The sequence below is a fragment of the Conger conger genome, chromosome 3, assembly GCF_963514075.1.
Source record: "Conger conger chromosome 3, fConCon1.1, whole genome shotgun sequence".
Taxonomy (NCBI): domain Eukaryota; kingdom Metazoa; phylum Chordata; class Actinopteri; order Anguilliformes; family Congridae; genus Conger; species Conger conger.
Window position 1 is genome coordinate 72,230,417 of NC_083762.1, and position 26,486 is coordinate 72,256,902.

At 43.2% G+C, this 26,486-nt stretch overlaps 2 protein-coding genes and 1 non-coding gene across 5 annotated transcripts in view; all 3 read right to left on the bottom strand.

Moving 5' to 3' along the window:
- LOC133125287 (vesicle-associated membrane protein 2-like) overlaps positions 1-1,635 on the bottom strand; it is an 8,986-nt gene extending 7,351 nt beyond the window's left edge. The window contains exon 1 of one of the 2 annotated variants that reach the window (XM_061237086.1): positions 1,253-1,635. In XM_061237086.1, coding sequence (XP_061093070.1) covers positions 1,253-1,254 — 2 coding nt within the window. In that variant the 5' untranslated portion in view covers positions 1,255-1,635. The remainder of the gene's footprint in view (positions 1-1,252) is intronic. The other variant, XM_061237087.1, reaches the window with a different exon arrangement.
- Positions 1,636-2,216: 581 nt separating this feature from the next.
- Positions 2,217-2,298, bottom strand: trnal-aag (transfer RNA leucine (anticodon AAG)). The gene has a single exon. It is a non-coding gene; the product is annotated as a tRNA-Leu (tRNA).
- Positions 2,299-11,809: 9,511 nt separating this feature from the next.
- LOC133123091 (NXPE family member 3-like) overlaps positions 11,810-26,486 on the bottom strand; it is a 40,921-nt gene continuing 26,244 nt past the window's right edge. For both annotated transcript variants that reach the window (XM_061233361.1, XM_061233362.1), the window contains exons 6-7: positions 21,421-21,630; positions 11,810-15,081 (exon numbers count right to left, since the gene is read on the bottom strand). In XM_061233361.1, coding sequence (XP_061089345.1) covers positions 14,549-15,081; positions 21,421-21,630 — 743 coding nt within the window. In that variant the 3' untranslated portion in view covers positions 11,810-14,548. The remainder of the gene's footprint in view (positions 15,082-21,420; positions 21,631-26,486) is intronic.

A 26,486-nucleotide genomic window follows, 5' to 3' on the forward strand; every position in this document is an offset into this window, starting at 1 on the left:
TCCACTGTAAGGATTACGGTCTAAAGACTAATTTAAAATAATAATTTTAAATTATTGGTTGGATTTCACAAAATGTCTCACAGTTCTCTTGTTAATAATCACGGCTAATAGTTGTGCTGTGTGCTCAGATACAGCAACTATAAAGACAGTCGATTTCAAATGAATTAGAGGCTACAATATCCAGCCGCACAAAATTACTCGTGCCAGGGGTAGGCAAGCTTGGTCCTGTGAGGCCAGAGATGTTCCCGGTTTTTGCTATACCTATAATTAACACAACTGACCATGTGCTGGAGTTGTTCAGTTGTTTAACCTTTCAGTTTCTTCTCAGGCTCTACATGATTGACGAAGCGCGTGTGATTGCGCGTGCATTGAATGAAAACCAGAAGGATCACGGGCCAGGGTTGCCCAGCACCTGTAAACTAGAACATTGTAATATCCTAATATAAAAACACAACTCAACTGGTAGCCTATGTCAATTTGATCGGCCTATATCCTACTACTAAGCGTTTACCCGTTGTAAAGAGTCTTGCTACATTTCCATTATACGGTTTCATAATATTATAGCCTACAGCTGACTGAAAGCAATTTCAATTATACCGTTTGAAGTAGCCAATGGAAAAAACAGCTATCTGCCTACGATGGTTGGCAATGGGCTTACAGACTTTTCAGTGGTCGACTGAATACCATTTTCCGTAATATAAAGACATAGGAGATTAACCAATATATTTCAATGCATATAACGTAAATAAGGTTTTCTGGTTCAGTCACGCTAGCTAGCTAACAGTTACTGTTTGCTGCAATTAATAGGCTAGCTATTGTCTTGTAACGCTTTATGGATCAGACAATTTGAAGATAGGCTAAAGGTCTCATTTGTTTTTATACTCCTTTCATAATTTCCCTTTAACACCGAATTTGACAACTATATGCCCCACATTAACGCAAGTTAAATTTATGGCGATGGTTCCATCTGTTGCTCTACCACTCGCCAAACTTGAGGCACTAGTCGTCTCGCTGAAGAGAAATGGAGATCATCATCGTCATTTCGCCTATATTTAACTATATTGAGTTCGTTAGCAGGTTATTTTCCCGTTCGTGAAGAGAAAATATTGCACACTGTATTATGGTCTGAAGGTGTGTATGGTCTTTCTATATTCTTATACGTTTGTACAGATGACACATTACAATAAAATGTGTCAGTAAATGAAGACATGCAGACTCGATAATAGGCTATAAAGACGCACAAAATACTTACATTGTGCTGTTATAAATCCGACTTCAACAGTTGTGTCTAAATGGCTGGAGTTCGTTATAGTAACCGTTAACAAATCGCCGAATCTCCTTTTGTTGATACCAAATAGCTAGAGCTAGCCGAGGAGGGAGTGGTTAGTTAAAGCGTGCTTTCTTCGTTTGCAGAAAGTACAGGCGCAAATATTAAGTTAACATCGCACTCTTGCTGAAAGGCATCTCTTTTTCAAGTCCATGCACAGTTACAAACATGAAAAATAAATGCCCAGGATAAGGGTTGTTGACGTCTTTCGTCATCCGGGAAAATGCATGATTGGCGTGGTAACGGGAGGGGTTGACACCTGTCCCCAAGCACTGACCTTGGATCAGCGTCAGTACACATGACAGAGAGAGGGTTGACTGAAGAGTAGCTGATCCCGGATCTGCGCTTGGCGCCGATATCTAGTCGAAGCGGGGTTGTTATCAGGCTATAAATTGGGGTGTAGCCTACGTGTGCTACATTAGACTACTTAAAGGCCTATGAAAGATATGGCCTATATATTTTCAGTGATCGGACACGAATTTGCCATGCTGTTAGGTAACCTTTTGTTTAAAAATTCATGTCGACCTAGGCAGGCCTAACTTATCAGAATAAACTGATGAAAATGAACTGACTCACATCAGTGCCCAACTAGTTTAGCTATATATATGGCCTAGCATATGGCCGCCTGATAATATACTTCACATAGGTTAAAGTCAACGATACGTCATAGGCCCATATCAATGTCAGATGGGAATAGCCTGCGATAATCGAGTTATAGACTTATCCATTCATCTTGTCTGTGTGTGATAGATTCTATAAATTACTCCCCCATAATAAAGCGATATTATCTTGAACTGTTCAGCTGTCAGGTGCAACACTTTGATATAACAGGTCAGATTGACGACTTCTTCAACACGAACCACTACACCGACAAACTGAAAAACAATGTTGGCAGCGGTGGGATTCGAACCCACGCCTCCGAAGAGACTGGAGCCTTAATCCAGCGCCTTAGACCGCTCGGCCACGCTACCTATACATACAGTGACAAACATGACGTAAAGAAAAAATGTAAGGACCACATGACATATGCAAAACCTACACGAAGAGTTCAACGGCTAATAAATTTAGGGCTAATTCTAGGCTAGTTGCCTAATATCAATCGGCTGTGTTATGCGCACGACGACTTGTGACAGGTGTGCGGATACCAGCTAGCCATACTAGACGGTAATCTGTATCGGATAAGCAAAAGGGTGCTGGGACGGGCTCTGAGATGCTAAACTAAGACGTTACAATATTCTCGCACCCTGCTCGCGTTAATTAGCCATGGCTTCTGTTGTGTTCGACGACGGGGTGCAAACACAACTAGCGACTGCTTTGTCAGGGAAGTGTGAGAAAGTGTTGGGCTGGGTTATTTATAGTTTTCATCGGCATGTGGTATTGCACTGTGGTATTGCAAATGTGGCATTTCTGAACTCACTGCCAGCATTCGTCACACCAGTAGCCTTCGCCTTGTGTGGAGTAAGGAGTCCAGTTTATGCATTATATTGCTCTATTCATTAGCAGACTGCTAATTCATTAGCATCACTGTTGTTGAGCTGACATTTATGTCAATTTATAGACTACAATTGAAAATGACTGACAATGGGGGAAATGTTGATTGTCATCAACGTCCAGAGTTTTATATGGTTATAGTATCCCGATTTGAAAGGAATTCTCGGGTACAACGAAATTAGCATATTCTTATTAAGCCAGCAGTGCTACTTCGTCTTCGTTTTTGTATGTTTTTTTGGTCGGAGACAAGGAGGCTAGTGTAGGCGATTGGTCGCCCTGCCACGATTGAATTAGCCAGTGACGCGAATGTTTTCTGAGCGTCGTTGTTAGTGCGACCGTTATAATGTGAACCAGTAGAGGGTACTGTTGGATATGTTTGTATTTTTTGTAGTTATTGCCTGCACGTCCCAATCGGATCGTCGTCAGAAGTTGTATTAGTTGAGTGGGTCCGCGATTCTATTTGAAGCCGGGCCTCGGATAATAGCCGGGGGCGTGGCCGATTCGGACAAATAAAGGCTGGCCCCAAATACAAGCCGGGGTAATATTGCCTACAAGTAGGGCTATCAGTACATGAGCACTAGAAGACATTGTTTCGATTTAACTCAATTAAATAAAAGAGCTCTTCTTAATATTTTATATTGTTGGTTGGTTTAATACTGTCCATCCATCCATCCATCATTACCCGCTTATCCGGAGTCGGGTCGCGGGGGCAGTAGGCAAAGCCGGGTATTCCAGGCGTCCCTCTCCCCAGCAACGCATTCTAGCTCCTCCTGGGGGATCCCGAGGCGTTCCCTGGCCAGGAGAGATATATAATCTCTCCAGCGGGCTCTGGGTCTCCCTCGGGGTCTCTGCCCAGTTGGACGAGCCCGGAAAACCTCCAAAGGGAGGCCTGATCAGATGCCCGAACCACCTCAATTGGCTCCTTTCGACGCGAAGGAGCAGCGGCTCTACTCTGAGCTCCCTCCAGATGTCCGAGCTCCTCACCCTATCTCTAACGCTGAGGCCACCCTACGGAGGAAGCTCATTTCGGCCGCTTGTATACGCGATCTCGTTCTTTCGGTCACTACCCGAAGCTCGTGACCATAGGTGAGGGTTGGGACGTAGATCGACCAGTAAATCGAGAGCTTCGCCTTCCGGCTCAGCTCCTTCTTCACCACAACGGTCCGGTGCAACGCCCGCATTACTGCTGACGCTGCACCGATCCGCCTGTCGATCTCACGCTCCCTTCTACCCTCACTCGTGAACAAGACCCCGAGATACTTGAACTCCTTCACTTGGGGCAAAGACTCGTTCCCAACCCGGAGGGAGCAATCCACCGTTTTCCGGCAGAGAACCATGGCCTCGGACTTGGAGGTGCTGACTCTCATCCCGGCCGCTTCACACTCGGCTGCAAACCGCTCCAGTGCGTGCTGAAGGTCACGGTCCGATGAAGCCAGCAGAACCACATCATCCGCAAAAAGCAGAGATGCGATTCTGAGGTCACCAAACCGGACACTCTCCTCACCTCGGCTGCGCCTTGAGATCCTGTCCATGAATACCACAAACAGGACCGGTGACAAGGGGCAACCTTGGCGGAGTCCAACACCCACCGGAAACGTGCTTGACTTTGTGCCGAGAATGCGGACACAGCTCTCACTTTGGTTATACAGGGACCTGATGGCTCGTAACAACGGCCCCGGTACCCTATACTCCCGCAGTACACCCCACAGGGTTCCCCGGGGGACACGGTCGAAAGCCTTCTCCAAGTCCACAAAACACATGTGGACTGGATGGGCAAACTCCCATGACCCCGCCAGCAACCCTGCCAAGGTAAAGAGCTGGTCCACCGTTCCACGGCCAGGACGGAAGCCACATTGCTCCTCCTGAATCCGAGGTTCGACCGTCGGTCGGAGCCTCCTTTCCAGTACCCTAGAGTAAGCTTTCCCAGGGAGGCTGAGGAGTGTGATACCCCGGTAATTGGAGCACACACTCCGGTCCCCCTTCTTGAAAATGGGGACCACCACCCCGGTCTGCCACTCTACAGGTACTGTCCCCGACCTCCACGCGACACTGAAGAGGCGTGTCAGCCAAGACAGCCCAACAATGTCCAGAGCCTTCAGCATCTCATCTACACCCGGCGACTTGCCACTGAGGAGCTTTTTGACTACCTCAGCAACTTCCGCCAGGGATATAGGTGCAGATTCCCCCAAGTCTTCAGGCTCTGCCTCTTCCACAGAGGACGTGTTGTTCAGGTTCAGGAGCTCCTCGAAGTGCTCTTTCCACCGCCCGACAATATCCCCAGTCCGGGTCAGCAGTTCTCCTCCCCTGCTGAAAACAGCCTGAGACAAGCCCTCCTTTCCCTTTCTGAGTCGTCGGATGGTTTGCCAGAACTTCCTTGAGGCCAACCGAAAGTCCTTCTCCATAGCTTCCCAAACTCCTCCCATACCCAGGTTTTTGCTTCAGCGACTGCCAAAGCTGCAGCCCTTCTGGCCACCTGGTACCTGTCTGCTGCTTCAGGGGACCCCCGGGCCAGCCAAGCCCGAAAGGCCTCCTTCTTCAGCTTGACGGCCTCCCTCACCGCTGGTGTCCACCAGCGGGTTCTTGGGTTGCCGCCCCGACAGGCACCGATGACCTTCTGGCCACAGCTCCTGCTTGCCGCCTCTGCAATGGAGGCTTTGAACATGGCCCACTCGGACTCCATGTCCCCAGCTTCCCCCGGGATGCATGAGAAGTTCTTCCGGAGGTGGGAGTTGAAGACCTCACGAACAGGGGCCTCCGCCAGACGTTCCCAGTTCACCCTCACTACACGTTTGGGTTTACCGGGTCTGTCAGGCAGCCTCCCCGGCCACTTGATCCAACTCACCACCAGGTGGTGATCAGTTGACAGCTCTGCTCCTCTCTTCACCCGAGTGTCCAAGACATACGGCCGCAGGTCTGATGATACGACCACAAAGTCGATCATCGATCTTTGGCCTAAGGTGCTCTGGTACCAAGTACACTTATGAGCTACCCTATGCTCGAACATGGTGTTTGTTATCGACAATCCATGACCAGCACAGAAGTCCAATAGCAAAACACCGCTTGGGTTCAGATCAGGTAGGCCGTTCCTCCCAATCACCCCCCTCCAGGTTTCTCCGTCATTGCCCACGTGAGCGTTGAAGTCGCCCAGCAGAACTATGGAGTCTCCGGGTGGCACCCTTTCCAGGATGCCACCCAGTGACTCCAAGAAGGCCGGATACTCTGAACTGCCATTTGGTGCATACGCACAAATGACAGTCAGAGCCTTCCCCCCAGCGACACGTAGTCGCAGAGAGGCGACCCTCTCGTTCCCCGGGTGGAACTCCAACACAGTGGCGCTCAGCCGGTGGCTTGTGAGTATCCCCACACCCGCCCGGCGCCTCTCACCTTGAGCAACTCCAGAAAAGAACAGAGTCCAGCCCCTCTCCAGGAGTTTGGTTCCGGAACCAGTACTGTGCGTGGAGGTGAGCCCAACTATATCTAGTTGGTACCGCTCCGCCTCCCGCACTAGCTCCGGTTCCTTCCCCACCAGAGAGGTGACGTTCCACGTCCCCAGAACCAGTCTGCGACGCCGAGGATCAGCACGCCCGGATCCCCGCCTTTGCCTACTGCCCGTTGGGCAAAGCACCCGACTCCGATGCCGACCCCTGCAGGTGGTGAGCCCACAGGGCGGTTTAATACTGTTGCCAATGAAAAGTCGTTGTCCTACACCATGGGTCTCCAACACGTTGCTCTCAAGCTACCAGTCGCTTGCCGCCCGCTTCTAAGTAACTTGCCAAAGGCTGTTTTTTAAACACAATTGTTGCCACAAGGCATTCCAGCCTACGAATTTAATAAAAAGTAAATCAGGCAAAATTAAAAATGAACTCAATTTAGGCTACTTGGCTACGCAATAAGGTTTCTATGTATTTACAGCACAGCGCACATTCAATGAATGAATGAAAGCGGCTTCCTTGGCTCGCAATAAACAGACGGGTGGACATCTCGACACTCTTTCAACTACATAAAACTTAACAGTGAACCATCAAATACCCCCCAGATTTCAGTGCCCATCAGTCCCAACATTTAGCAATAGAATCAAACAGTCCAAAAGTAAATTAAATCCCAAACCAAAGCGAAAATCTTTTGATAGCCTACCGGTATGCCGCTCCAAACGAAACGCATGTCTCACAATAAAACGCACTTTAGGAAAAAAAGATCCTTAACTTGCTGTTATCTACGCTAATTTGTTATTGTTCATGAAGGCGTGTCTGGCAAGTTCTGCGATCTGTTATAAGTTCTGCAAGTTATTTTATGGATTCTGGACTTGCATGTGATTTATTGTGTTTGAGAATATTTGCAATGAACTAAGTCTGTTAAGACTGACACCATGACTTACAAAACGGTGTTTCCTGATTAGCCCACACTAATTGATTTCTGAACGGTTACAGGAAGTGTTGAACAGTGTTGGCCCACTTTAAGTGTAGCCTTTTACTTTATTTCTAAGAATAAAATTCTACAACAGAAGCCTAATAATAAATAAAGGCCTGCCTCGAATACAAGCCTGCCCCAAATAAAGGCCTGTGCTCTGTGCAGCCTAAGTAAATAAAAGATCCCAGACACAATTTGAGGATTTACGGTATTATATTATGTATTGTAAATTATATATTATTATATGTTGTTGCTGCTGCTGTGTTGTGGCCTCCAGGTGGTTCCTGTTTCATTGTAATGTCACTGAAATGTGCTTACACAAGTTTTCTTTCTTCAACTTTCTATTTGATTTTATTTCTATTTGGGTTTATTTGTTTATTTTACCTATGCATATATTTTATTTTGTCATTCTATACTGTATTTACTATATCATATCAGATTTAGTTACGTCTGAAAAGCACTTTGAGCTGCTTTTTAATGCAGTTCATTCAGCTAAAAGAAGACAAACAGACAGACAGCTCTGGTGAGAAAACTCATCAGGCCTGCATTCTCAGATAATCACACAAAGAAGAAGAAGAAGCATAATGATGAACAGGGCAGTCATGCCCTGCCCACATCCTGCAAAAAAGACCGATCATTTGTTCTGACTTGTTCCGGTTGCTGATGATGTCAACGCTAAGGTGCAACGCTAAGTAGTGATGATAATCCCTATAATGTTCCCTGTTCACTGTTCCACCGCCCACTAACAATTACAGATGAGGTGGAAATGTACAACCGACGCCCCAAAAACCAGTTTCTTCGAGACAAGTCAAAGGGAGGGTCTTGCGTGCTTGAGGGGCTTATTGGGGAATTATCACGTTGTGTTGATGCTGCTGACATGACAGGAATTTCACTGTGGGGTAGTGCATTGCCCAAACTGTGGTCTTTTATGATAAATGAGTTTGACACTGCTGTAGAAATCACACAAAGAACAAGGAACATTTTCAACATCTGCCAGACGTAATGGCCTCCTTCTCCTCCTGTTGAGTAATCTGGTTGGTTTTAGTCTACAGTACATACATGTAAATACATGTACATGTAAAAGGCAAAGCTATATCTATTTCATAACATTCCTTTGCCTTTTACATTGCATGTACTGTAGACTGAAAGTAACCAGATTACTCAACATGTCCCATAAAAGAAAACCAACACCACCTCACAAAGGGAGGCTCTAGGGCAGCGATTCTCAACTCAACATCCTGCGGGCCGCAGTGTCTGCAGGCATTTGCTTCTGGACATGGATTCTGGACATGGATTCTGGCCTAGAGCACTTAAATGGCTTATCTGCTGGTGTTGGGGAAAAAATGCCCTTTTTAACATTTCACAGCTGAGTATCGTCTGTTGAAATAGATCCCAAAGCTTAACTTTCGTGTTTATTTTCAAAGAAATAACAGAAAGTGAGAAAGTTTACACACTTTTCCAGAAAAGTGGTAAAGGGGGGGCTTTACCAAAACAAAAAGACATGAAGCTGGCCACGAACATTTATCAGTATTTTCTCTTCTGAATACCCCTTGTTGACCTTGCTGTAAGACCAGAATGTGCCAGCTGAGAAGCAGAGACATTAAGGTCAAAGGCTGTCTGTCTGCTGGGAGAGGGACAGAGAAAGACTTAAGCACTAGTAAGCACTTAATTCAGAAAGTGGTCTAATAGTAATAAGGATTAACACTAAAAGGTTATTTGTAATCATGCGATTGTCTTTATGTTAACACACTTTGTCAATTAAGAATCAATTAAGAATCAGCTTGTTTTGTGTATGTTCAAAGGTGAAAGGTCACCTGAGATCGAGACCCACACACAGATGGAATCAACTAAGAACCAATAAAGAATCGATTAAAAAAAATGACCCTTACAGCCGTTTTTTTTGTGTTTTTAGGTGTAGGCACATAAGACGCAGGAGAGAATAGAGCAGCAGGCTCCTGAGGCTGCTCCTGCCTAGTTCTGTTGGTCAAGTGAATCAAATTACAGTTTTCACGGGAATATTGGTTTTCACGGGAATCAAATGACGTACAGTCCCATAAGGCATACTGCCCGGGTGGCACCATGGAGTTGTGTGTTCTGTTACAGCCCCTGGCACTTTGCCATCTTAGATTTCGGACACAAAGTCTGATGTCCAACATCTTTTTGTCACTTTTCCGGGAGTGAACTGCGCAGTAGCGGGTATTTAGTGCGTTATTTTTCTATGGGCCTTTCCTCTGACAAAAAATGCCAACCAAGATGCAGGCACGCGCACGCAAACATATATAACCTATGCACACGCACACACACACACACACACACAACACCATGAGACAGATATTTTACTTTGATACTTTGGATTTTATTTGGCTCATGAGTAACATTGGGACACAGGCTACATTGTTTGCGGTACATTTATATTAATCAAGTCAGAACCATGGACCAACGTGGATTATCGTAGAATCAAATCAACAAGTCAACAAATCAACTAACGATAGTATCAGAAGAAAAGCACAACACCATGAATTCACTGAATGCATTTTTTACAATAAAATGTGATTTAATATATGAAAATAATTTATTACCTATTCCTCCCGGTCCTTTTTTTCCTTTCTTTTCTGCGACCAACTTTTGTGCTTCAAGGGTATTTTCACAGTAGGCAGCTAAATGGCGCTCAATATTTTATGCACTCGACTAGCTAATATCAACACATGATCAAGGCAGTTCACATTGGAAAACAGCAAACATATTTTCCAGCAGCACTTAAAATATCAGAAAATAACACCAACACCAAATGAATTAGCCTGCCACAAGTTATTTAATTGAATAGTTTATACATTATAGCCTTTTTTCTATATAGTAGACATACGGTATAAAAAAACTTACGTTTTTACCGATTTAAGACACATACTGATCTGGACGGGAGCCCATATACCATAGTGTTTACCCTTATCATAGTCTCTGCAATTATCTAATCGGTTGTCAATCTGACCTCTCAAAAGTGTCAGTGGGAACAGCCCTGAGACAGTCGTACAATGTATGCCCTTAAGCAGGCATTTGACTGTTTGAACAGAGCATCTAGCTTCCCCAAGCTACAGTCCCCTCCAAAAGTATTGGAACAGCAATATACACTGAAGACAATTGTTATGTACTGAAGACAATTGAATTTGAGGTCACATGATCACAGATCCAAATTTCAAATCCAATCCTTTTTTTATATAGAATTCCTAAAAAACCTGTCAGAACATGTGACTGACTGGTGTTTCCTGTTAGATTGGTTAAAAAATAAATAGTTCTTGATTTTAGCCTTGGGGTTTGCCTGTGAAGACTGCATTTGCATTAGAAAAAATAAACCAAGACCAGAGAGCTGTCTTTGGGTGAAAAGCAAGCCATTTTGAAGCTTAGAAAAGAAGCTGTGAAGAAAAACCCCAAAACATCAGTCAGTGACAGCACAAAAAATTGCCACAGAGCAGTGGTGAAGGTATCTCAATCAACCATTCGAAGAAGCCTTAGAGAGCAGCATTATAGAGGCTATACCACAAGATGCAACATTTCTATTTCTGAAAGCGTTCTTACTTTACAGCATTTTTCACACCTGCCTAAAACTTTTGCACACTACTGTGTATATATATGTGTGTATATACAGTACTGTGCAGAAGTCGTAGGCACCCTAGACTTTATTATATATGTTTATTTTTGTGTGTGTTCAGATTTCCAAATATTCATTTTCCTAAATATTATACAAGACATTTTTGTATTTAATTGAAAAAAGTAACATATTACTGCAAGCAATTAACTACTTTTTACATAAAAACTTGATCAAGGCTGGAAGCAAGTTTTTATGTAAAAAGTAGAAGCAAGGAGCCCACCAAAGTCTGCAGTAGAACTGTGGCAACTTCTAATTTATTTATCCACTGCTGTCTGTCTATCGATCAATCCGGTGAAAATGTGTTGAAGTGATTTAACGTTACATCAGGGTACCACCGGACTTGGCGCAGGTGTCAAACCAAGCTTTTGTTCAAAAACAAATTTGTTCAAAACAAATTGTAAAAATGTCAATTTGGTATGGAAATGCTCAAAATACTTTCAGCTTGTCGGACATATAATAACAAAACATCGGATTTTGTTGTCAAAAGAGATAGCTAATTTAGGTAAAATATCCTATTCGTGCAATATTATTTTTACCCCTGAGAAGGGGCGTGGTTATGGCGGTGACGTGTTGCCAGTCTGGTCCATTAAAGAAATTGAAAAGATGCTGTGGTGCACTTCATTTGAGTTGACACAAAATGGCCTTTCCTTTTTTTGAGTAAATGTAGTTTTGTAAGCTACATTTCTCTTTCAACTAATTCGCTTTGCTGTAGTTCAACTAATTTCAGTGTGAAATAATTGATAGTTAAAAAAAAAACTACACTTTCAGAATACTTTCCCCAACAATACTTTCAAGTATGAGATTATGTCAGCTATTGAATCAAGCTCAGGTGTGGCAAACTTACCTTGACGCATAAAATGCGGCACAAATGACACAAAAACACACCACTTTGCAATTTCTTAAAGATAAATCATAACAAATTAATCTTTATTAGTTCTAAAGTTCCCTCAATAATTTATGATTTACAAAAGTGGTTGTAGCACCAGTTACATTACACAACACACGGAGTACATGCATGAATCCATGAAAAACATTACAAGAAGACAAAAAGAAAAGTCATGAAAACAAACCTTGACTTAGTTTCCAAATGGCGATGGCTTATACGTTTGTGATTGTGAATGACTGTGTATCTATCCCCATAGGCTTAAGCCATATACCCTTTTCTGTGAGCATTATTATCCTTATTACTGTATTCTTTTATCTACATCAAGGCTGTGGCTTTGGCCCAATGCTGAATACACGATTATAGCCATGATGTACTTAAATTTTGCATTGTGGAAACTGTCAGGGACTATCTGTGTAAGCATCCTTCCAATGCGTACACATAAATAAACGCTAAACAGTAATTCAGTGACAAAACTTTGGAAAACGGCACAAAGATGCATCAAGTCCTGATAGATTCACAGTATCACACTGCAGTAAGATAATTCTGTAAAATACAAAAAGGCACAAAAAAATCTTGCCCTGAATTTAGACCCCACACCAATATAAACATTGTACCTTACAGCAGTTTCTTCCCTGAGAGGGAAGGTTCTCTTTCCTTTGTCTCAGTAATGGCCATACAAGGAAATGCACTTGCTTTTTGCAGAGAAACAAGGATATAAAATGCCCCTAAACTTCAGCCTTTATTACATAACAGTTCCAACCTCGCATTGTGACTCGATTGGAGAGACATTCAAAGGAGTGACATTATCACACGATAAGTCACTCCCAACTTTGGCAAAACCAAACTGCTATGTTTGGCGACAAAATGGAATGGATACAAGAAAAAGCACATCATGAACCTAATGTCAAATATGTCAGTGGGTCATTGATGTTTTGCTGCCAGTGGGAACTATTTCAAGAGGAAAATCTGGCTACCTCTGCTTGGTGTCTTGGTCGTAGGTAGATTGTCCAGCAGGACTCCAAGCATACAGCAAAATCCACACAGTATTGGTTAAGTAAAGACAACAACCATGTTCTGCAATGGCCATCTCAAACTCATCTCAAAGACTTGAATCTCATGAGAAACCTGCGGTCTGAACTGAAGAGGGGAGTTTCCCAAGGATACAAATGATTCTGAAAAGTTCTGTATGAGGAAATAGACCCTCCATATGTGTTCTTTACCCTTATCACATGTTCAGACCAAATGTCAGAATGGGGATTGTAATTGACTTTGACCTTGGAATGATTACTGGTGTCAGAGTGGTTTGAGTATCTCAGAAACTGCTGATCTCCTGTGATTTTTACACACAAGAGTTTCTAGAATTTGCAGATAATGGTGCCAAAAACAAAAAGCTCCAGACTGGCTGAAGCTGACAGAGTGGTGACAGTAAGGCACACAACCACACATTACAACAGTGGTATGCAGAAGAGCATCTCTGAACACACAACGTGTCAAACCTCTAAGTGGATAGGCTACAGCAGCAGAAGACCAATAAGTCTTAAAAATAAGTCTAATAAATACCTAAAAGTCAAGTTATCACAGTGTGTGGGTGCATTGCCTGACATGTAATCACACCCTAACATGTTCCCCGTGCTGAGACATGAGGAATGGAGGGGGGTTTGGTCCAATATGCATGAAAAAGCCCCCACATTACTTAACGGTACAATAGGTAAGATTTCTGTGTTAAAACATTGTTACAAGACTATTGTAAATCCCTTCATACCATTTAAAAAGCCTCACTGACTCACCCTCTGCCTGTGTTTATAGTACTTACATTCAGGTTCAAAATATTTGAATAGTTGACTCTGTACAAAAACTTTGTATAGCTGTACAATAATTCAAACTCATTGGCTGAAAATTGGTTCTAATTTCCACAGAGGGAGAAACCATGTTGGGGTTAGAGGGAGTTTGTTGCTGCAATGACCGGTCTGAATGACCTATTGTACCTTTAAACCTCATTGTCATTGCATCCTTTCAAGCCCAAAGTGCTAGAGTACAAAACCAAAATAGCAAAAAATGTGTCACTGTCCAATTAATGATGGTACTCATAAATAGACTCACCGATCACTTAATTACGTATTGTTTAACTTTATTTTTGACCTACTTATTCATGAGATTATCTAATCAGCCAATCGTGCGGCAGCAGTGCAAGGCGTACAATCATGCAGACAGAGGTCAGGAGCTCTGGTAATGTTCACATCAACCATCAGAATGGGGAAAAAACGTGATCTAAGTGACTTTGATCGTGGAATGATTATTGATAGCAGACTGGGTGGTTTTAGTATCTCAGAAACTGCTGATCTCCTGGGATTTTCATGTACACTAGTCTCTAGAGTTTGCAAGGAATGGTACAAAAAACAAAGATTGGAGTCTGAGATTGGAACCGCGGACTGGGGGGAGGGAGCCTGTTAATTCCTCTACCCAGCAGGTGGATGGATCTCTCACTCTCACTCTCACACACTCTCTCACTCTCACACTCACACTGCTCCTCTCACACACCTCTCACTCACTCTCACTCACTCTCACTCTCACTCACTCTACTCACTCTCACTCACTCACTCTCACTCACTCTCACTCACTCTCACTCACTCTCTCACTCTCACTCACTCACACTCACTCTCACTCACTCTCACTCACTCTCACTCACTCACTCTCACTCACTCTCACTCACTCTCTCACTCACACTCACTCACTCTCACTCACTCTCACTCACTCACTCTCTCACTCACTCTCACTCACTCTCTCTCACTCACTCTCATTTGGGGCACACAAAAGAGAGAAAGAGGTCCACCTCGTTCATGACCACCGGTCTTGGAGGGTGGATGTTGTCAGGAGAATAGTGGCAGGACGTCATCTGCCAGACATCGATTAGGACCACGGGCAAGTTCCTGAACATGGCCCGGAGGATGAGGTCCAGTTGCCAGGACAACCAGTCGCTGCCGTAGACGTCCTTGTAGCCAGTGTTGGCGGACTTTATCACCACCAGGGTGCGGGGCGCCCGCTGCAGCACAGACAGCACCGCCCTGCGTATGGAGCTGATGCGGCGGATGTAGTTGTCGAGGGGGTGCGTGGTGAAGTGCGCCCAGATGGTGAAGACGATGACCGTGTGCTCCCCGCCCGCCATGCTCTCGATCTCCCGGCCGATGTAGTGCAGGTCTGCGATGGGGGTCTTGTGCGTGCGTATGGGGAGTCCGTGAGCCCTCCAGTGGAGGACCGTGTTGCTCTGCGGGTCGATGGCTTGCAGGGGCCCGGACATGGGAGACGTGTGCAGGTTCAGACGCTTCAAGGCTGGGGAGAAAGGAGGAGAGTGAGGCATCACTGCTGGGGAGAAAGGAGGAGAGTGAGGCATCACTGCTGGGGAGAAAGGAGGAGAGTGAGGCAACACTGCTGGGGAGGACACCAGTCCCTTATAAACAGCTGTTTTTCTAAAACTGGAAAAACTGCAAAAAAAAAAAAAAAAAGAAGTCTGTCTTAACGAGTTTTAATCTTGTAAAGAGACTTTTTTTCTCTCTATTGAGTAGAAAATAATAGTTTGTCTGAAGTTACCTTTTGCTTGACAAATGCAATTGTCTTACCCCACTGGCAAATTTTGAAATGATTAAAACTCTTAGCTCATTGGCAATTAAAAAAAATAGAAATAAGATTTCAAATATAAATAAATATAAAACTAAAATGTTTGTTAAGACAGACTTTTTAAAGATATATTTGAAACCCTGTGGGAGGGGTGATTTGTCCCATTTAACCCATCCATGGGAGCAGTGGGCAGCCACAGTACAGTGCCCGGGGAGCAATGTGGGGTTAAGGGTCTTGCTTAAGAGCCCCTGTTATTGTGCCTTAAACTACCAAAACTGAACTGCAGACAAAAAACACCCATGGCAAAACAGTAGGATTGAGTTATTTGGTTTTTGCAGTGCAGCTGTTTACTGAGGGTGAATTATACTGTAATGAGTAGAATTTCATAGTACAAAAACATAATTCTGGTCTTGCTTGGCCCAAAGAAATGTTCCAGCTATCCATATAGCACTGAGTCTGTCAATATGATAATGGAGTGTATATGTGAAAACCTACAGTCGTATTTTACCGAGGCAGGAACATGCATGGACTTGAGTACTGGTTAGGAATGTGGATCCCCTTGCTAGTTAATAATATAGAAATTGCTACCCGCTCTTTGAAAATACTGTAGTCGTTTATTCAACATGCTCATTTATATATTTGTATATAAATTCTGGTATACACAGGGTTGCCAACTCGTGCTTTTGGTGTGAGACACAGGCTCTGTCTGGAACACATCTCACACCAAATTAAAACCTGCCACCTGCAAACCAAAGTTGGAAGCCCTGTTTTACAGGGCCAATATGGTGTAAATACATATGAATTATTATACTTAGTTATTACCAATAATAATAATATCGGGATTACAACAAATGCTTGCACATTCTGCTGAATGAAGAATGGCTCAGAAAATAAACCTGCCTGGGTTGCCTCCTGCTGAAAACATTGTCATCAGGGTCCCGAAATCTAAAGCACTACCAGAGCACCTAATAAATGGGCTGTAGCTTATATTCTTATATAAGAGCCTATTGTCACCGCTATTGCAAGCCATGTAAGCTGATATCCGAGCAAAGGTGGTAGCTAACAGTTCAACAAAAGGAACAGCAAATGGCCGCCAATAGTGTGGCTCTATATGATCGCTATCTCTCTGTATAGACGCGGATGTGCCTGTGGCCTATATCGCGTACAATGATACATTTATGTATCCCGTGACAGCACTAGTGTATAGGCGAGTGATGACGAGGTGCAGGTTTTGAAACTGCTTCAAATTATAATATAATATAAGTAACAATATGAAATAACCTATTGTGAACAAGGTGATTTAATATACATTTGTATTTTACATGCTTTTGTTACACTTTACCCCACATCAGTAGATTATTTAATCAGTATTTCATTGTGTTGCAGGCAACATCATGAGGGGTGTTTAAGATCAAAGAAGGAGAGAAAAAGGCTCCGACTTGAACTTGAGGAATTGAAGCAAAGGCTTGGCCAGATTGTTGAACTTGCAGCTCAGTTTGTTAATGGGGAGGCTGCTCTGCTGTTTTTCATCAGAACTTCCTGGGAGATGGCACTGATTGTATTTGAGAGGATGCATCAGATACCATCATTTCATTTTGATGCAAATTAGCTTAGTTTTAATTCTTTCATGATTTTAATAAAATAACTGTTTTACATACATGTCTTCAGTGTCCTGATTCATTTCCATAATGTTCTATGCCAAATCCATTTACTACAGTCTAAAAACAAACTTGTCTCCTGAACAGGTATGCTACCATCAATCCTGTTACTCTTATAATACTCTTATGTAATGACTAGAAATAAAAGTCAAATATACATAAACTCTTTTGATATGTTAAGTAAAATATAACAATGCACTTATATCCTTAAGTAGTTAGGATATGATTATAAACACATTGGTTTGTTTTCATGATTTTTTCCTAAAAACTAAGATACAGTGACTGAGTAGATTGCACATGAGTGTATTCATCCATGTAAAAAAAACATATTCCTCATTATTTTAATTTATAAACACTCTTAATGTAAACAGGGATGAGGTATCTTTCATAATATACCAGATTTATTACAAGTATGACTTCAAATAATTTTAAATACAATTTGATGTGTATAACAGGGTTGACAAAACACACTTGTGCATGTTATTTTAAGAAAATAAATAAATAAGTAAGATAGCCTGAGATGGCACCACATATTTTTCTGACAGGTAAGGGTCTACTTAATCCAAATAAGTCCTTAAACACAACAAAAACAATACTTTGAAAATCTGATTTTCAGAATGTAAAATGGCACGTTTTCGTAGAATGACCCATCTATATTGTCTATGTTTGTTTGGATTCTAAACAGCAAAGTGCGCAGTGGCTTACAGGAAAAACAAGAAATTATAAAATAAAGAGTCACATTACATTACATTATTGGAATTTGGCAGACGCTCTTATCCAGAGCGACATACAACAAAGTGAACAACAAAGAAACAAACAAACACAGCAAAAGTCACAAGACGGAGGTAACAACAATGGCCCTGCTGTTATGCTGTTATCTCTGTATCGCTGTTTTTGTTTGTTTGTTTATTTAAAAAAAAAAAATTCTAATAGGCCCTGGTCCTTATCTTTGTTGTACAGGTAGCAGTTGAAATTGTACTTCCCTCTAGGGCCTTTCAGCGCACTTATCCCTGGTTAAGGGTATGCACTTTGTTGTACGTCGCTCTGGATAAGAGCGTCTGCCAAATGCCATTAATGTAATGTAATGTATGCGTACTCTCACAAATCTGGTTAACCTGCTTACCTGTGGTTTATTTCTAAATGGTGTTTCAATATCTGTATTCAGCAATCAGTGTACACCAATGACACCAACCTATTTCCCACAACATTAGCCATGTAAAGATACCAAACACTGTACGCGGAAAACCCATGGTCTATACAATACTATTTCAACTTAAACCAGTTCTGGAAGCATTGCGCAATTGAGGCAGTGCAACGATGGGAGCAATAGTCCTGCATTGACAAACAGTGTCTAGTCATCAAACCTGAGCTGAGTCATTACATTACATTACAAAGCATTAAGCAGACGCTCTTACCCAGAGCGATGTACAACAAAGTGCAGATAGAACACGGGATCAAGTGTGAAGAGGACCCTATTAGACGGTACGGTTCCGAGTCCTAGCAACATGGTAAACACAGTCTGTTTCCCTACAGTCATGGAATTCTGGACAAAATCATATATATCAAAATATCTAAAGATATTCTCAAGAATGTGTGAGAGAAATCAATAATAATGGGGACTAAATTGGGGGTCCTTGATATGAGAAGGGTTGAGAATGACTGGTTTAGGCTCTCCCACGGCTCTCAGACTTCACTACCTCCAAGGGTGCAATCCAAGTCAGGGCCATTGTCAGGGACTTGCAAGCTGTGGACTACCCTGACTGAAAGGGGTCAAGCAAACAAAGATTGGATTACCTTTTAGCTGGGTGTGTTGCCTCAGGAATGCTACTCAACCTTCACCAATGCTGTCACTGATGAGAGCTTTGTTTAAATATCACACCCAGAACAGAGATGTCCCCCCCCAGTTAATGCCAAAAGCTTTTGTCAGAATTGTGTTCACGGGACAACTTAAAAGGTGTGGAAGATCATATTTCTTTCTTGATGTTTCTGCTGTGCTCCAAACTCCTTACCAGGCACATTGCTCAATTTTATTTTCTAAGGTTCTTATACAGTATACAGTCACCAAGCACTTTATTATTTTTAGTTTATTACACCTACTTATTCACACGATTATCTAATCAGCCAATTGTGTGTCAGCAGTGCAATCCATACAATCATGGAGATATATTTTCATATCAATGTCTGGAGAATCCGCCCCTTTCTCACCCCTTACCCAATCCAGCTCCTGGATCAAGCAATGGTTTTGTCCCACCACTCCTTCTTTGCTGGCATCCCAGCATCTGCCATCAGATCCCTCCAACTTATCCAGAATGCAGCAGCTTGTCTTTTCTTCAACCTTCCCAAACACTCACGTCACCCCCTTGCTTACTTCCCTCCACTGGCTGCCTGTCGTGGCTTGCATCAAATTCAAAACATTGGTGCTAGCCTTCCAAGCAGTTAAGGGGTCAGTCCCAGCTCACCTCCAAAAGATCATCAGACCCTACACGCCTGCCAGACCTCGTTCGGCCACCACAGGCCGCTTGGCGCCTCCCTCTCTCCGAACTTCCACCTCCCGTTCACGACTACTGTCTGTGTTCTGGCTCCACGGTGGTGGAACGAACTCCCCGTGGAGGTCAGAACAGCAGAAGCTCTTGCCATCTTCAAGCGCAGACTGATGATGCACCTCTTCAAGCTACACCTTTCCCTGTGGTATTTACTTGTGCATTAGGATGTTTTATTTGGATTGGATTTGCATTGTTTGTTCATACACGGTTCATACATTTGCGTGTGCGGTACTACAATTAAAAAAGAAAAGAAAACGATGATCAAATAGGCCCTGGTCCTTATCGTTGTTGTGCAGGTAGCAGTTAATTGTACTTCCCTCTCGTACTTCCCTCTTGTACTTCCCTCTTGGTAATGTATAAAACTTGAAAAGGCTTGGCTCCAGAATATTTTAGTGCTTTAATTATTCCTCTCTCTCCTCCAAGATTACATCATTCTCAAAATGCTAATAATCCAAGTATATCTAAAATTACAAGGGAGGTAGAGCCATCTCTTACAGAGCTCCTATCCTTTGGAATAATCTGACGAGGCATGTTTGGGCTTCAGACACACTCAGTCCTGTAGACTCAAAACATACAGTATCTCTTTACTCAATCTTATAGCTAAGCCATGCATTGCATCTGGAGATGATGGGTACGGCTTGTCCTTATTTAGAGATCCACATGTGACCAGTGGTACTGAGCAGGCCTAGATGTTGCCAGTGGCCAGTTCTTACAAACTTAGTCACATGAGGCACATTAGTGGTAGAGCTTGGCACAAGCAAAGAGTGTCTGGTGCTCAATGAGCTGGGCAAAGGATCAGAGGGATGACAGTGTCTTGGTCTAGTCTCATGACTGCATGATCAGAATTCAGAGAGGAGCATCAATTGAGCTTTGGCACAGAAACAACTTCTTATTACTGATATTACTGATAATTTATGCCAGTGCCTAACCTTTATTTTTCCTGGGGCTCCTGCCCCTCCCCCACCTGAGGGGGCAGATCCTCCCCCCAGTTCGTGTGCATGTCTCAACACATTCTAGAGCAACAGAGCCAATTCCCCTCATTTCAAACCAGTCTGGCTGCACCTGGGCTGACAGTGGAGCTGCACTGTCCACAGTGAAAACATCAAATATAATAAACATATATTTGATGTTATCAATCAACATTTTCCTAAATTACTCTAATAAAATAATAAAAAAGATTTTGTATATGTTAGCCATACCTTTTACATTGCCAACATGTGAAGGGTTCACTGAAGCAGTTAGATTATCGCTTTGAAGTAATATATTCGTCAAAATTGTCTATTACATTCTTACAGACCTCACAGACAAGATATTGGAAACAGGGCTTTCCATTGCAAAACAGGTATTAGAATTTGACATTTTCCCAAAACTTCCGGACCAAAACAATCTTCGTTTCCTAAACTACTAAACATAATGAAATGCATCGCTGAAAGAAATGACTGATTAGGTTTTCTTTGGTTGCTAAATCAGGGTGGGTCTTTACATCGAAGTCAGTGGGCAGACATTCTTCCAGGTGCTTTGATCCAATGTTGCTGGTTACATATTAATTTGTTTCTCGAGTGTAGCTTCAACCACATGCACAATCTCTAATTGGCTATGAGAATATGTGTGGGCTCGGCAAAAAATAACGGACTGGTGGTATTGAGTATTCTGACAAACTAACTGAAAACAGGTAGATACCAATAATCCGTTTTTGCATCCCACCTATTTTCAACTCAGCAACCAATCATGTCAAAAGGCATAAAATACATATTTCCATATGAATAAGTAAAATAAAATAAAAAAACACAGAGCAATGTTGACACAGTGACGCATTGAAAAAAGTTAAGAACATTAGCCAATGAGGGTCTTACTGGGCACAGCGCTTTCCAGGTATTCAAACCACTGACGCAGGGTGGAGTCTCCCATCATGTGGACCTCCTTGTCTTTCAGGCAGGCCGACAGCAGCTGTGGGCTGTGGAAGGACTGCGAACGGCACAGCAGGGAGGTCCAGCTGTCCTGGAAGTAGTACCCTGCAGGCACAGGCGTGGCCAAACCGGGCTTACACTCTGGGCGGGTTTCTCCTTTCAATAGAAAGATCAAAAATCAGCATGAGACTCTCAGTGTTGGCTGGCAGACTTTGTAGTCGGGAGCAGGGTAAGTCGTCATAAGTGCAAACCCTCTACTTAACTGTCTATAACTCGGTACTGTGTGTAATATGTAATTTGTAAGTTGTCAAGTGGTTAAGGTACATGGCTGGCATCTGCAAGGTCAGTCATTTGATCCCCATTGTAGCCACGATAAGATCGGGGGGGGGGGGGGGGGGGGGTGCCTCCTGCTTAGTCTAATCAACTGTAAGTCACTTAGGATAAAAAGTCAGCTAAATAACGTGTGACAATATACCCCACTCTCCCGTACTTGGGTCTCTGTGGAGGATGAGGCAACTGTGCTAACCACTGCACTAAAGATGAACTGACTGTCAGCGGAGCAGTTCAGCTACCACTTGGGTGGACCGCAAAAACAAGTCCCTGCCTTCCACAGAGTGTGCCCTCATGCTCCCCTGCATTCCAGAGTGCCCTCACGCTCCCCTGCCTTCCAGAGTGCCCTCACGCCTCCCCTGCCTTCCAGAGTGCCCTCATGCTCCCCTGCCTTCCAGAGTGTCCTCACCTCTCCCCTGCCTTCCAGAGTGCCCTCATGCTCCCCTGCCTTCCAGAGTGTCCTCACTTCTCCCCTGCCTTCCAGAGTGCCCTCATGCTCCCCTGCCTTCCAGAGTGCCCTCACCTCTCCCCTGCCTTCCAGAGTGCCCTCACCTCTCCCCTGCCTTCCAGTGTCCTCACCTCTCCCCTGCCTTCCACAGAGAGTGCCCTCATCTCTCCCCTGCCTACCAGAGTGCCCTCATCTCTCCCCTGCCTTCCAGAGTGCCCTCATGCTCCCCTGCCTTCCACAGAGAGTGCCCTCGTCTCTCCCCTGCCCCTCAGTGACTGTCACCCCTCTGAGGCACCGCCTCCACTACCAACTTCTGACATCACTGGAACAGCTGGGATCTGGCATATTGGTAGGCCTGTATAATAATTAAGTCATTAAAAACAGACAGGGCCTTTATGATAACCTTTATCTATGCCGTGAAAGCATATGCAGAGTATCACAGCTCTATGGTCTATGCACTGTTGTCCACAAGGAAACTGAGCTAGCGAGCCAGAAGAGTAACTTACACTCTTTTGCTGAAAAAAAACACAAGCAATATTAATGCCAAAATGAGATAAAATGATCTACTAAATCGTACTGTGGATGTATAAGATGACAATATGCTTTTGTTGAATGATGGTGTAAATTAGCTTGTTTTTCCAATAAGCAGGACTCCTGTTGTCCAACCATCTGCACTAACTGCGTGAGTAAATGCAGAAGTATTCCTCTGCACACTTTAAATGCATATATGCAGAAGGCAGTATTTACCCAATCCCCTGGTGGATGGTGCATGAATAAAGAAGCCTCACAGTGCCAGAGAGTCATTATTTCCCATGGCAATAATTACTGTTACGTGCTTGCGGAAACAAAATAGCCATGATGTTTTTGTTAAGGCACTCTTAACAAAGTTATCTCTCTTCTCTTATCTCTGAAATGTCTGAAAAGGGCGGAGAGGCTGAAAGTGGAAATAATATTTCTGTGGAGTGGCAGGTCATTTTATGCTGAACATAAGCAAATCAACCGTTGTGATGGCAGCAGCAGATATGAACCGACAAAATCCCTGCGTGTCAGTGTGAAAGCCTCCAAGTACAGGAAGGCCCACAGTTCATGTGCTTGCAAAAGAGGGGGAACGTTGCCCTCAGAGGGGCACAGATGTGTTCTGATAGTGAAAGTGTAGGGAAGCGAAACTGGCAATCTACGCATTGTTCCCTTATGTTGTCAGAAGCAGGACTGAGCCTTATGATATTGATATTGTTCTTTGAGGCAAATTTATTCTTTGCGAGGAGGGACATTGCAGATATGTTATGATTGTTTAAGAATTTGCAATATCAACTGCAATATGCACCGACAAGTGGCTAAATGCCGCCACCAACTTTGGTTATGGGTAGACGGATCACACCAGATTTCATAATAATCAGCCAAACAGTAAAGGAAGAACTAAAAATAAAATATTACATTACATTACATTATTGGCATTTGGCAGACGCTCTTATCCAGAGCGACGTACAACAAAGTGCATACCCATAACCAGGGATAAGTTTGCTGAAAGACCCTAGAGGGAAGTACAATTTCAACTGCTACCTGTACAACAAAGATAAGGACGAGGGCCTTTTATTAGATGACAAAACATAACATTACATAACATAATGTTAGGGGACTGCCCCACCTTACATACAATCCTTGATCACCCACTACTCCCCAGCTAGACCACTCCGATCTGCCAGCTCTGGTCGCCTTACGGTTCCCTCTCTACGAGCACCTGGCGGTCGAGCTGCACGTACACGCCTGTTTTCCGTTCTGGTTCCTCAGTGGTGGAATGACTGGCCTACCACTGTCAGGACAGCAGAATCCCTCCCCCTATTTCGACACAGACTCAAAACACAAAAAAGAAAAGAAAATTGCACTTGATGATGACGACTATATGTTTAGAACAGCATTCCATGTGTATTTTCCTAGTTATGGATGTGATGCTTTGACTTGTGGTAGAACCTATGCACTTGTAAGTCGCTTTGGATTAAATGTAAATGTAAATGTAAATAATGACAGGCTATCCGGCCCCGTAATGCTCGCCTTTCCTGACCACTAAAGTGTACCTAATCCTTAGTTTGCCTAAATGCAAAATAGTTTAGCCTGGTCGTGAAAACCCCCAGCATTTCTGCCTCTACTACATAACCTGGCAAGCTTTTCCCACACAGTGACCACTCTCTGTGCGAAAAGATGCATCCTAATGCCTGTGCCAAATTTCTCCTTTGCTAATTCCCATATACAGTTGTGTTCAAAATAATAGCAGTGTGTTTAAAAACGTGAGTAAAGCTCAAAATCCTTATAATAGTTTTTATTTCGATGCATTGGGAACACTGCACATTATATCCTAAATCAAAACATGAAGAAAAATGTGTCAATTTTTTAATTACTTTACAGAAAATGAAGAAAAATGAATATTGGGCTGTTCAAAAAAATAGCAGTGCAGTGTCTGCATTTTTCTTTACAAGCTCAAATATTTACTGTATAAACTGAAAAATCTTCAGGATTTAGCATTCCTGTGAATCACTAAATTAATATTTAGTTGTATAACCACGGTTTCTGAGAACTGCTTCACATCTGTGTTGCATGGAATCGACCAACTTCTGGCCCCTTTGAACAAGTATTTCAGCCCAGGATGATTTGACAACATTCCACAATTCCTCTGCATTTCTTGGTTTTGCCTCAGAAACAGCATTTTTGATGTCACCCCACAAGTTTTCAATCGGATTGGGTGTCTCGGTAGCGCAGCCTGTAGAGCACTGACCGCATGCTCATTGCGAGCCACGACGTCGGCGATTCGAATCCAACCGTCCGACATTTGTCGCATGTCTTCCCCCTCTCTCTCGCTCCCATTCTTCCTGTCTCTCTATACTATATACTGTCCAATAAAGCTGAAAAAGGCCTAAAAAATATCTTTAAAAAAAAAAGTTTTCAATCGGATTAAGGTCCGGGGATTGGGCTGGCCACTCCATAACTTTAATTTTGTTGGTCTGGAACCAAGATGCTGCTCGCTTACTGGTGTGTTTGGGGTCATTGTCTTGTTGAAACACCCATTTCAAGGGCATTTCCTCTTCGGCATAAGGCAACATGACCTCTTCAAGTATTTTGATATAGGCAAACTGATCCATGATCCCTTGTATGCGATAAATAGGCCCGACACCATAGTAAGAGAAACATCCCCATATCATGATGCTTGCACCACCATGCTTCACTGTCTTCAGAGTGTACTGTGGCTTGAATTCAGTGTTTGGTGGTCGTCTGACAAACTGCCTGCATCCCTTGGACCCAAAAAGAACAATCTTACTTTCATCAGTCCACAAAATGTTTCTCCATTTCTCTTTAGGCCAGTTGATGTGTTCTTTGGCAAATTGTATCCTCTTCAGCACGTGTCTTTTTTTAACAGTGGGACTTTGCGGGGGCTTCTTGCTGATAGATTAGCTTCACACAGACGTCTTCTAATTGTCACAGTACTCACCGGTAACTTCAGACTGTCTTTGATCACCCTGGAGCTGATCATTGGCTGAGTCTTTGCCATTCTGGCTATTCTTCGATCCATTCGAATGGTAGTCTTTCGTTTTCTTCCACGTCTCTCTGGTTTTGCTTTCCATTTTAAAGCATTGGAGATCATTTTAGCCGAGCAGCCTATTATTTTCTGCACTTCTTTATACGTTTTTCCCTCTCCAATCAACGTTTTAATCAAAGTACGCTGTTCTTTTGAACAATGTCTGGAACGACCCTTTTTTCTCAGGTTTTCAGAGAGAAATGCATGCAAACATGTGCTGGCTTCATCCTTAAATAAGGGCCACCTGATTCACACCTGTTTTTTCACAGAATGAATGACCTCACTAATTGAACTCCACACTACTATTATTTTGAACACGCCTCTTTCAATTAATTATTCAATTACACAGACTCAGGAGCATGTGTATCATGAATGTTGGGTCTGTTGGTTTTCTATGACTCTACTACACCTGCTGGTAAATTATTTGCCATGTAGTAATATATTTTCTACCAAAAACAGTGATTGATCTGGTAAGTCATGTTGGACTGCTATTATTTTGAACACAACTGTATGCCCCCTTGTTCTGCTAACCAAGCTCAACCTGAAGAATGTCCTGTACTTCACATTTTTAATCCCTTTAATTAATTTAAAAGCCTCAATCAAATCTCCTCTAAGTCTCCTTTTACTAAGCTTGTAGAAATTAAAAATCTTTGAACCTTTTCCAGCGCC